Source organism: Vanellus vanellus (genome assembly GCF_965231255.1).
Source record: "Vanellus vanellus genome assembly, chromosome: 17".
In the NCBI taxonomy this organism is placed as follows: Eukaryota; Metazoa; Chordata; class Aves; order Charadriiformes; family Charadriidae; genus Vanellus; species Vanellus vanellus.
Window position 1 is genome coordinate 9,941,115 of NC_138922.1, and position 13,018 is coordinate 9,954,132.

The 13,018-nt window shown below is 42.5% G+C and overlaps 1 protein-coding gene across 1 annotated transcript; it reads left to right on the top strand.

Moving 5' to 3' along the window:
* Nucleotides 1-2,614: 2,614 nt before the first annotated feature.
* Nucleotides 2,615-12,334, top strand: PCTP (phosphatidylcholine transfer protein; the record flags this gene model as incomplete). The annotated part of the gene is made up of 6 exons (XM_082492312.1): nt 2,615-2,938; nt 5,384-5,501; nt 9,307-9,386; nt 9,705-9,876; nt 10,572-10,639; nt 11,155-12,334. The coding sequence occupies 6 exons, from the start codon at nt 2,615-2,617 to the stop codon at nt 11,218-11,220; spliced, it is 828 nt and encodes a 275-aa protein (XP_082348438.1). The 3' UTR covers nt 11,221-12,334.
* Nucleotides 12,335-13,018: the final 684 nt, after the last annotated feature.

The following is a 13,018-nucleotide window of genomic DNA, read 5'->3' on the forward strand; positions in this document are numbered from 1 at the left end:
ATACCTAAGAAACACTAAGTATGTGGGTCAAGTTGTGGGCACTTTTGAAACTCCCCCTCATTACCCTAGAATAGTAACCCTCTATTTTCATTCAGTTAGTATTTAGGTCCCTGATCCATGTGTGGGACCAGATCGTGCTGTATCTAGGCTGCCTTTGGTAGCTGTGCTCAAGCTTGGGTTCATGTTCCCAGAACCAGCTGCCCTGAAGCAGTTGCTATCCTACTGTCTGCTGGGGCAGAGCTCAAGGAAGTTAGTCCCCGCTGTGTCTGAACTCACCCCAGACTACAGCTACAATATCTAGCAATGCAGATAACAAAGGGTTTGGGTTCAAAGTTTAGCTTCTATCCCTAAGCTAACGGCAATACATTGTCATACAAGTGATAAATAATAACACTTACATAAACATACATGAAAATAGAAAATAAAGTCTCCTTGCAGAACGGTTTGTGCTTTCTTAGTAACCACCACTCCTTATTTACCAAGAAAAAAGGTCACATAGTAATGCCTTTTTTGAAAGTTTTGGTCCCCAGAGTAGCCTTGTGAGATAAATCTCTTTTTCCGTGAGAGTGCTGAGGGGAGGAGGGAGTGGGCAGCCAGCTGGGACCAACTTACAACTCTGATGCCATGTAGACAACCACATAATGCAAAACATTTACCGTAAAACAATAGGCAACGCTGAGCTGTGATCACTTCAGTCTTTTTGCACAAACAAGGCTCCTAAGACATCATTTAATCTCACAGGATCATTTACAGGCATGTGTCCTTGCTGCATGTTAAACATTAACCTTTGACTCATAACTCCTCCTTTTTCACACTGGGTGAAAGTCATCTCTGTAGAAACAAGAACCACAAGCTCTTTCAGCCTCACGTGAGCCCTATTCCAGAACATGAATGGGATCTAAAAGTGACATAGAAATCTGGTAAAATCGCTGCAAAAGTAAAACTACCATTTAAAGAAATATTTCTGCAAGATAAACTAAATCAGTCTCACCTACAGACCATTATCTCCTATTCTGTTTTAAAGACGAGATCCTCAGCTAGGTGAGCAGCATAGCTCCACTGAAGTCAACTTAGCTCAGCCAAGAATTTACTCGTAAGGGTTCAGCCATAAGAAATGTATTGTCATCATGTTTTGGAGAACCAACTGGGCTGACTGAAAGCACACCATTGTAATTCACAAAGAACATAAATAAGCCAAAATATTTTATACGTATTGTATAAATACTAATAAAAGGTGATAATACATGTAAGCACACTACAAAAATAAAGCAAAAGAACTGGAATGTTTGCCTAGCAGTTTCACTTGGGAGGTGAGAGCAGGTAACGTATGACCAACAACTCTTCACCATCGGTGACATTATTTTAGAAAGATGCTACAGGTCAAATTCTGGCATCACATTTACATGCTGGGAGGAGGGTTGTGAGATGCCATCTTGCCTTCTGCCACAGCTTTCTCTCCAAAAGTTTTCTGGACTGTGCAAGGACGATGCTCAGCCTGTATGTCCAAATCGGAGTCAGCCAGAAATCCTCATGCTCTGCTTGCAAACCAATTGACTGGAACTGGAAGGGACAGCTGACATAAGTGAACTCTCTGACAAAGAACTTAGCCACTTGGCAGGAAAGCTAGAAAAACCTGAATTTTGCCAGCCTTGCACAGAGGTTACCACTTTGAGCTAGTGTCGTCAATCAGTATGTTTGATGATGTCCCACAGCTTAGAGCTCTTGCATTTTATTCTGAAGACACAGCATTCAGCTCAAAAGTCTCACAGGAATTAGAAGAATAAAGCTGTAATGAAAACAGTTTTACAACTCCAAAGAGAAAACCTGCCTTAGCCACTTACATTTTGATGACCTGAATGCTTTGGCTGTCTGTGCCAGCCTCACACATTAACATATTGTTATAGGGGTGTCATTTAGCAGGAGCCAAAGTAAGGTGTGAGGTGGATACCTCCTGCCCGGGAGCTCTGCCCAGTGATAGTTTTCTGTCCCCTCCATCCTGCCCACCCCAGCCCCCCCCGGGCCAGAGCCTGCTGCTCCCTCTGCGGGGCTGGCTGTGCCTCTGTGGGTGGGTGCCCGTGTCAAATGCACCTACCAACCAGCTGCACAGCGTGTATGGGTTCTTTGTATATTCTTGTATGAACAGTCCATAAGGAAAACATTTTAAAATCCAAACATATCTAAAAAGACATGTGCCCACAAAGGCTATTCAGTAATCTCCATCCTTGGGGAACACGCAAAAGGCAAGGCCCTGACCAACACACCAACAGGACCGGGCCCTGCTCTGGCACCGGACTGACGACACGCACATTTAAGGGCCGCCTCCCCCACCTACCACGGAGAAACCGAGACCCCATCACCACACTGCAGAAGCCACGGACAAAACGTGCGGGGCAGAGAGATGCGCCCGTACCCATGCCGGCGGGTTCACAGCCATACAAACCCACGTCCCCCGCCCCCTGCCCCGCCGTGGGCAGCCCCCGCGGCCGCGCACGCACCGGGCGGGCCCGGCGCCTCCCCCCGCCCTGTGATGGCGGCGCGGCGGCCCCGGGGCGCGGCGGGGTCGGCGGCTATTGGCTGTGCCCGGCGCGACCGCCGCCTCCAGCCGCCGCGGAGAATGGAGGCGCCGCCGCCGCCGCGGCGCTTCTCCGAGGAGCAGTTTCGGACTGCCTGCCGGGAGCTGGACCAGCCGGCGCCGGCGGCGGGGGGGCCCTGGCAGCTCCTGGTGGAGAGCATGGGCGTGAGGATCTACCGGCTGTACGACCAGGTGGGCGGGCGGAAGAGAGGGGCTCCCCCGCGCTGCGGGAGCGGCCGCGCCTCGGGCCCTCCCCGCCCGCGGCTGAGCCCGGCGCGGGGGCGCCCCCGGGGCGGGGAGCGCGGCGGGGGAGCGGTGCGCGGCGCGGCCGGCGGGTGCCCGGCCCCCGGGGTCGGGGGGACGCCGGTACGTCCCCGTCCGGAGCCGCCGGGCCCTCACCCAGGCCAGGCTGAGGTCCGTTGCCCGTGCAGGCGCTGCCGGCCTGGGCTCAGTTTCTCCAGGCTCCCAGAAAGCAGCTTTCAGGGTAATGCCATTAACTGCTGATGGGGAAAGCTGCTCTGCTGCGGTAAACACCGCTCTTACAAACAGCTGGGGGAACCCGCAAACTGCGAGACTCTTAAAGCTTGTTAACAGCTGGCGCCGGCGAAGTTCCTGGTGGAATGTGCTGTCGGCGACAGGAGCGGTCGTGGGACTGACGGGGTCCCGCTGCTCTTCCGAGTCCCCGCTGGGGGTTGTGGCGGAGGAGAGAGCCCTCCCTGCGCTCCGGTCCCGAGGCACCGCCTGGGTTACAGCATCCTCCAGATCTGCAGGCTCCTGATTCCTTTCCTTCTCCCTCTCTCCAAAACTCCCTTCCAAGGGATCTTCCTACCTTTATATTCCTGTTGGCTTCTCTTTCCACCTTCTCTGGGGGCTGCACAAACAGATCTCCCGGGCTTTCCTGCTCTGTGCTGTATCCCAGCCCACTGATTGTCTCTCCTGCAGATAGGCCTCTGAAAACCTGAAATGCTTCACTCTTGTTTTAACTTTCTTATTGTACATTGCTGGCTTTATTGAATGTTTTTGTCTGTCGTACCTCCTGCAAGATGTACCGTTCCCTTTTCATATAATGATTTGGTATTTCATACTGTTACCAAATACTACCTTATTTAGTAGAAGATACTTAACGATGTATGCCACAATTTGTCTAGCAGTGGAACAAATAGATTAGTAGAGAAGAACAGCATAATTTCTTGTAATAGTTTGTAGTGCTAAAGCTTTTACTCTGGAAGTTTGAAACTGTAGTCTGACCTCATTAAGGTATAAAGCGCTCGATTCTATGCAAAATCTTTGAGGCAAGCTCTGATAGCTTAAAAGAGAAAATTACTGCATGGCTTTCTTCTGTCAGACAGATTAAGAGGAGTTAAAGGATGCAAAGAAACAGTGAGTGTGTTGATGAATAGCCAGTTTTGCGTGTTGACTGCAGAATTAAAGTTTCGGGTGAGTTTGGTTTGTTACCTCTAAGGTGCAGTTGTAATCAAAGTCCAGGAAAAGAATACAAAGACTTCTGTTCTTCAGTGGAACAGCAGCCCACTGACATGGGGGAGTAAGACTTCTTTTTCTGAAGTAAGACATTTTTTCCAAACTACTAGAAGAGCGAGGAGAATTGTGCTTTGCTGTTCTCTTGCCTTGTGTGACACAATGTAAATATACAAACATGCAAGAGAATCCACATAGCATTTCTGATTAGTGACATGGAATGAAATAGTGTTTAAGCTGAAACAACTGGTTTTGAAGTACCAGTGTAGTGCGTTGGGATATGCTGTTGGGTCTCAGCTCAATTTCAGGTGTGGTATTTTCAAAATTAGATTTTCTTGTGAAAATAAAAAGTTGATGCCTTTTACGAAGGTGATATAAGTGCATGGGGCTGCACAGGTGCTGAACTGTTCATGTTTGAAGCTAGAGATTGGTGCTTCAGTGAAGCCACAGTGAAGATGAGTAGCTTAAGCTTCTTGGTCCCATTATTATCTTCTGGTACATCAAATCTTCATCTTCTAGGGTTGATTTGTGAAGGGGAAGGGAAGAAAAAGAAAAATCAACCATTCACTAACAGAATGTTGTATAATCTTTCCCTCCCTTTCCTTGGGAATGCTTAAATTTGACTCCTACACTGTATATTCAAAATACTCTCATGGTTTTAATTTAGTACCAGTTCAGGTACTAACAAAACAAACAGTGCTCTATATGCACAGAATGAATTTCCATATGTTGAAAGAAACATTAAAAGCATTAATATAGGAGATTTCCTGCACCCCATCCCTTCAGTGCAGACAGCTTTCAGAAAGAAAATAGCTGATAAATATTCAAAGCGGATGTAATAGTGTATTGTGTATAAGCATGAGCATTATAAAGCATTCTTGCATCACAGCTTGAAGTATAAGCATGCCTGACTTGTTGGAAAGTTCATTCCAGATCGTGCAGTACTTGGTGACCTCCTGGAAACAGCTGAGATTTTTAAGCACATTATATAGGGTCTGGAGACCTTGCCACAACAATTTAATGCTTCTGGTAAGCTTCAGTGTGGGCAGGATTTAGTCCATACTGACCACTGGAGATGAAAAGGGGCATGTGTGTGAAGGAACACTATCCCTTTGGAACTACTGATGAAGTAGAAGTGTCTGGATTTAAACTTTCATGTATAGATGAAAAAGTTGGGTTAGACTGAATCTTGCATTGTTTTTTGAACACTTGCATTTACAGCTCTTAAGCAAATTTGTAGTATGTGCCCCACTTAACTTCCTTCAGCTGTTCTCCCTGCTGCAGAGTACTTCCCTTTCCTGTGTGACTTTTCCTCTCCCCATTCTGTTTCCACAGCAATCAGGACTTTATGAGTATAAAATCTTCGGTGGTCTTGCTGACTGTCCCCCAAAACTATGTGCGGATGTCTATATGGATTTAGACTTCAGAAAACAATGGGATCAGTATGTTAAAGGTAAGCTCATCTAGGCAGTTTAAAAGCAAGCTTTATGCCCACATTGACTCTTCCCACTAAAACTTTCTTCAAAGGTATTTTAAAGTTGCTGCATCCAAAGACATCCAGCCAGACTTAAGTATCTTCTGGGATAAAGTTGCCCGCTGCAAATGCAGAAGTAAACACTGACATGGAAGAGCTAATGTCTCTTCACCATATAGCTTCCTTCTGGAATAAATTCTTTCCATGCTGGTTAAAGGATATAACTGGCATCACTTGTTATGCTGGAGCACCTTGCAGCTTGTAGTTGTAATTCCTAGGTTAAATTTCAGTAGATGTTCTGTGGAGAAATGGAGATGGTACCTTTTGTGCATCTTTGCATGTTGCAGCAGAGCAGTGCAGGGCAATGGCTTACACCAGTTTGATGTGTGATTGAATGTCTTTTCCTGAAAGCATTGGTGGTTCTTTTACAATCAGAAATGGGTGTATCGAGAGAATAGTTGGTGACTTTGGGCTTTTACAGAGAAAGGAGTAACTGATTTAGTTGTGTTTATTTAATGTTGTCTTTGAAACAGGGAGTTGAACCCGGATATCCATATGATGTTAAAACATCTGAAGTCAGCAGTGACAAGGCAAGGATTCAGCTGGTGTAGGCATCCAGTAATCCATTTATTTTAAATATGGGGAGCCCTTCCATTTTAAGCCTGTGCTTAAAATCTGTTCAGGCCAATAAAACAGGTCTAAGTGTTACGCTGAACAAAGAACGGTGTTAAAAACAAAAGAATTGTTAAATGTTGTGCTTGTTAAGTCTAGGATGACTCTATGGTGAACGATTACTGATACTGTCTGTGGCATTATTATTCTCTCTATTGATATAGAGAACCACATATTTGACTCGTGTCAGTACCTGGTCAAGCTTAAGAAGCTGTATCTTCATTAGTGAGCGTTATTTGTCAAAATGGGCAATAGGTTTCTTGTAGCAAAGGCCACTTTGCCATTAATGAAACAAAAAGAACTGGAGTGGGACTCAACATTACCATATTGGATGTGAAAATACCGTTATCTTAAGGTACTTCAGTAGTCTTTGATTTAAGTGCATTAAGGAGATCTGAATCCTTCTTAAACAAACACATTTTTTTTGGTAATGCCGCCTTAGAGAAAAGAAAGGAAGCAGTTGGGGGAAGCTACACCCTTAAACTAAAAGCTAGACAATGTTGCAGAGCTGGTGTTTATATCCTTGCCGATCATGATCGGAATTTATATTTGTGCTCGTACTTCGTGTCCAGTGTTTCACAGGAGTTAAGTCTTGAAGGGCATGAGCATAATGTGAATCACAGAATGGTCAGGGTTGGAAGGGACCTCTGGAGATCATCCGGTCCAACCCTCTGGCAAAGCAGGGTCACCTACAGCAAGTTGCACAGGACAGCGTCCAGGCGGGTTTTGAATGCCTCCAGAGTGGGAGACTCCAAATGCTTTCCTTTTAGTTTAAAAATTGACACAACCCCACCCGTTCTTTAGAACTGCACATATGATGTAGTAATACTAGCCAACATTTTCAATGTAAATAATTTAATTTTGTTTTTTCTCCTTCTACATTTAGAGAGAAAATCCAGAAACTTCCATTCAGAGCCTCCCTGCTATTTGTTTTACTGTTTATATTCCTTGTTGCTCTTACAGCTATGCAATAATGGCAATCCAAAGAAGAGTTCCCTGCTGAACTGCTGGCTAGCATTGAAATACAAACATGACCAGAGTAGAAGTAGCTGCCTTTTTAGTTGAAAAGGTAACTGCTCCTGCATTAAGCATAGGAGGAACTAATCTCTATCCTCTACTTCTGTTCAGCAAAACTCTTTATGAAGGCCTGACTGGAAGCAGATATGGACAGGATTTTGCCGTGCTTTGATCTGTTCTTGCCAAGGTTTTGCCTGAGGCCTCAGAAATGTTAGTATCGGTCTGCTGCTGCTGTTGCATTGCTGTAGTGCCCTGGCAATTTCCAGAGCAGGCTGATGATGGATGTCTACAAGATGTGGACATCCTGAGGCCTGGTCTGTGCTGCAGCGGCCAATTCAGCAGGGAAGCTGTGGCTAACCTGTAGAGTAGTGACTGAGGTACCGCATGCTGCTGTGGCATGATACAAGATGGTTGGGCCTGAGCCATATTGAAACTTGCTACTCCTGATTGCAACACCATACTGATTGAGATCATACTTCCCAGCAATTTAATGGTAATAATTGACTGCTAAAGCAGCAAATGTAGCTATGCCCACTATGAATAAAATGGACTTGTGATCTATTGTATTAATGCTAAGTGAAATCTGGTTATTGATTAAAATGCACTGATCAGAAGCTGTCTACTAGTATTGACAGACTAAAGTGAATACAGGTGGGACACAGCTTACTATTGTGTGTTTTTTCTGTGTTTGCAAAGATATAAAGGTACATGAGTTAGTAGCTAACAATTGCGTTGAGAACTTTAAAACAGTGTCTTAATCTCTTAGAAAAAGGAAAGCTCTGCAGTTAGAAATTAAAGTAAAGCTAAACCAATGCTCCACTGACCTCTGGTGGATAGCATATACAACACTGGGAGTATTGACCATCCAGTACTGCTCCAACCTGGAGAACAGGAGAAACTGTTTTTGTGGATAACAGCTGAATTGCAGAACATACTAACAGAAGCCTAGTTTGGAACATGTTACATATGGAAAGACTCTCCCCTCTGTGGCACTCTTCTTGCCTTAGCGATGAGATTATCAGTTTATTCTAACCTTCTTTTCAAAACCACAGAAAGCGATGTGGCAGACTGTGCATTACTGAAGGTTATACAGCACCTCTAGGCAGGAGTCTGCTCTAAAGGAGGAAAAGACACCTCAGACTGTTAATATGAACCACCTTTCTGGATCACACCCTTTTTAACTGCACCCATGTAATGACCAGTCCCTGAGCAGACAGGAATGGACCCTGCTCAGCCCAGTGGCTTGTCAGGTCCATTACCCTGATAATGGCAGTTGTTGCCTCAAGGGAAGAAGCCATACAGTATACAGTTTTTCAAACTCAGTTATGTAGTTTGATTTGAACTAGTTTTTCTCCTTTATGTCACGCTACTACCTGACTGAGTCACTGCCATGTTTTAGGGACTATTCTTAGATATTTATTTTTGTTATTCAGCTGCCTTCTGATTGAGTTTCCAGGCAGACTGCAGGTGGTGTAATGAAGGCTCATAAACTGCTCAAGCTTTGTGTCCACTGTTGCCTGTATATACTGCTATGAAATTCCTAATAGCTTTTCCAAACTTCATTAATCCCTAGTATAAGACGCCTTCATGTATTAGAAAGCAGTACTCATCCTGTTTCCGTATTAACTCAGAATCATTTACAAGGATGATGACATGCTGTGAAAAAGCATACTGTACTTGTGGTTCAGAATTATGCAGAATGTGCATAGGTGAGGAAAAAGCTTTGAGATGGAAAGGCTTTGAATGAGCCAACTGTCTGAAAAAGAATTTGACTCTGCCTCCTCCCAGAATTGTTCTGGTTTTGTGTTTTGGGGTTTTTTTGTTTGCTGGTTGGGGTTTGTTTTTTGGTTTTGTTTTTTTTGTTTTTTTTTTTTTTTTCATTCAATAGCAGCAGAAAAACAGGGCACCTACTTTTATGTATTTGGTTCCTGAACAACCCTGCTACTGCTACAACTTTACATGCGTGTCAATTTTGACACAAGAATTGTGTGTAAAATGTGCTCATGTCAGAAACCTGAGCAGTTTTTGATGCCATGTATGATTCTGTTGCAGTGGAAATTAAAAATATCTAACAGTCTTCCTTTTTCAACTGTAGAACTGCATGAGAAAACATATGATGGTGAAAAAGTAATCTATTGGGAAGTGAAGTACCCTTTTCCTCTCTCAAACAGAGATGTATCCTTTCAAGCTTTTTGTTCCTCTTGCATTTTTGTCACCTGGTCATCCAGGGATCCCAACAGTGTACTACTGCTCTGCTGCACTTGATCTAAGATCTTGCAGTCCTCATATTACATGAATATGTATAGCATGAAGAAGCGTGTGGGTGCCTCTTCTGAAAGCTCATGTAGTAGAATTATTACTCTGCAGGATTGAATCCTGTAGAAGCATAAGAAATATCTTGAAGGGGCTGGTATTTGTAATGGAACTTACTTGTCAATTCATCATATGTCAAACTGACACTGTTTTGACATGCCTCCTCAACTTGGAATACAGTATGTGTATATTCGTGAATGTCGAGAGATGGATGTTGATGGGCGGAAGATCTGGGTTGTGTTAGCTCAAAGTGTGTCTGTTCCTCAGTGCCCTGAAAAGCCTGGCATTATCAGAGTTAAAAGCTATAAACAAAGTCTGGCAATTGAAAGTGATGGCAAGACTGGATCTAAAGGTAAGAGGTCAAGAAAGTGTGATCACGAGTCATGTAGCCAAAGAATGTACGTATTAGCTAAATGCACAAAGAGGGAGGCTGGAAATTTTAAGGTAAAACAGTTACTATAAAGTGGATGTACTGAGCACTAGGAATACTTTCAAGTGAATGAAACTTTTGGAAACGTTCAGTGCAGTGTACTACCATTAAGAATCTTTTATTTAACAGTTGGGCTGGATAGTTAAGAACAACTACTGACCACTTCATTTTATCCCTCCATCCCACCCTCCCACCCCCAGCCCACACTTCTTTTCCTGCCAGCCAGTTCAGTTGGGTAGAATCTGATGCTAACTGCAATGTGGTTAACTCAGCAATGATAAAAGTATCATGTTTGACAGATTTATAGATTAAAGGGTTTGCCTAGAGATTGACTCCTGTCTGAGATTATTTCCTTAAAGAGAACCTTATTTTATAAGACAGGCTGCCTAAAATGGTTTGTAGTAGTCTAAATTAATATTATGGTGCTCTCAGCTTCCCAGAGGTTAAACTTCACATTCCACTTCAGTACAAGTTGACTTTTTTGTGAAGAGCTTAGAGCAGAACTGTTGTACTTGGTGACTCAGTCATGCACATCAACAGCTTCTGTCATATGGTGTCAGAGCTAATACTCAAACTATGGCTGGATAACTTTCTGGTAACTTCTCTCTTATCTCTAGTCTATATGTACTATTTTGATAATCCTGGTGGCATGATTCCATCGTGGCTGGTCAATTGGGCTGCCAAGGTAAGTAAAGGTCGACAGCACAATTGTCTTTGGCTAATCTGTTTCAAACAATGTACCTGTCTTCTGAATGTTGAGTAGAATTATCTTTTTTTCTGAAACGCATGTATTGACCTTCCTAGCTCTTACACAGTTCCATTTTTAGAGTCTTGCTATTGTCTGCTCTCATTGCTGTTGTCTTAAGTTTTTGTGGTTTGGTTTTGTTTTTTTTTTTTTTTTTTTATTCCTATCAAATTCCTTTGGTTAGGTCAACCAGACAGGTAAATTTGTGCAATAAAAACAACAAAGCCATGTTCCAGAGCATATGTGAATAGCCTTAACACAACCAAACTTCAATAAAGCAGTCTGTTCATGAGGAATTAAAGGAATGGTCTGCTGCTTTGTGAAAGACTTCACAATTTTCCTGTATTTGTTTGAAGGCCTTGATCTATATAGTAGGAATTCTCATCTTGCTTATAATTTTTCTTGATTACTTTATGCAAGAATGTTTTTTTTTTTTTCCACTTTTCTCTTTACAGAGTGGTGTGCCTACTTTCTTGAAGGATATGCAAAAAGCTTGCCATAATTATTCTAAGAGCACATAGGTCAAAATGGATTTGAGTTGTTTAATTCCTAGAGCCTCTGCACTTACAGGAGTGGCTATTATATATTACACTGGATAAAATCTACCTCTAATTTTGGAAAGAGTGATCTTTTAGTTGGTATATGCCTTGAATTTTAGTAGATCTTTGTTTCCATCTCCAACTGAAGAGCTAGCCACTGACAAGAACACCAACATCAGCTGCATCCTTTTGAAAGTACTTGAGTTTAGCCTTGTCCCCAATGCTTTGCTTATGCTGATGATCATGTGTCAGCTAGAGGAGTTCTGTTTATTGAAATAATACATCCTTGGACAAGAGACAATGATCTTACTAGGAAAAATGTCTGATCTTGGAGTGAAAATTCTCTACATGTGTTATGCCTGGATCTGCCTTTGTGGCCTTGCAGGGTGGCTTCCTACTGAAATTGAATAATGAAACTTTCATTGCTTAGGAGGAAACACTTTTGCTACCCAAGTTTGTCATTCTTAAACTGTCTGCCTGCTATAAACCTAAAAAATGCTGAGGGCATATATAGGTAAATGACTAGAAGTCTACAATAGGAACTGGAATTCTGTGTTAATAAGCTTTCTTGTGATCACTTTAAGTATAGATATAAAAAGACTTGTGCCTAAAGCCTTGCATTCACATCTCAATACTCCTGTATGAAAAGTAAAACCCATTAGCTGTGTCCAGCTAGAAAAAAAAGTAGGAGTTGGCTTGTATGTCTGATTTAAGGGGAACAACTTACATCTTCAGAGTCAGTAGCCTCATGTATAAAACAGCTTAGATACCAGCTTTAAATTGGAAGTAATTTTAAACTGGATGCCTGCAACTGAATGTGAATGAACTTGATGTGAAACCTGGGCTTGCTAGCATTTTTAAATTTCATGCTGATGTAACGAATGAAACTGTAATTTTGGATGGTATCCTACTAAAAGCACAACTAAGCAGGAAATTAAATTTCCAGCACTTTTTTATTTTTGGGGGGGCCTGGTGGTGGTGGTGGCGCATAAAAGGTGAGAGGGCCTCAATCTCAGGGATTTAAATTTTCTGCTTTGTTACTAAATCTATTCCTGTTATTGAATAAATCTTGTAATGGGCCAGCTTTGTCTTGTTAAAAAAAAATAATGGTTGAAGTGATTGTCTTTATTTATACTTTGTGTAAATATTGGTTTCCAATAAATCATTATTCTATTCATGCAGTGTTCTTGTTCTGTCTCCTGTGTTTAAGAGTGGCCATGTTGGGCAGGTCACAAATGACAGGCTGATATCGTGGGCTGTTTTATTTTTAAAGGCTTTTGAACGAATAACTTGGATTCATGAGAACTAAGTAGGATTCCATGTGTTCTGAAGGGCTGACTGCCAGCAGTTTAGGCATTTTTCAAGTGTCCTTGACTTGGAGACCATTACTGAATTGAATATTAGAGTGCTAGACAACTTTCAATCAATTTTAAATTTAGCTGTCACTTTTTTTTTCTCTCCCCCCCTCCCTCCTCCCAGCAGATAAAGAACAGACATGGAGAGAGACTAGCATAATTCTCTTTAACTTTCCATAAATTTTGCACACATGTACTTACTGGACCTGGAGCCAAATTTTTATTTATGTGTACTGAAAATGAATAATCTCCATCATACCAAGAATATGATGGTGTTTTACCTGAGTATATCAATTCTCAAATTTCTTTTTTTGACAGTGTTTAAAAAAAAAAAATTACCTTGAGAATTCAGAAAGCATTTTAGCAGTGTGCTAAATTTGTAGGAATCCAAATGTCATAAGAAATCCCAGGAATACCTGAGTTGC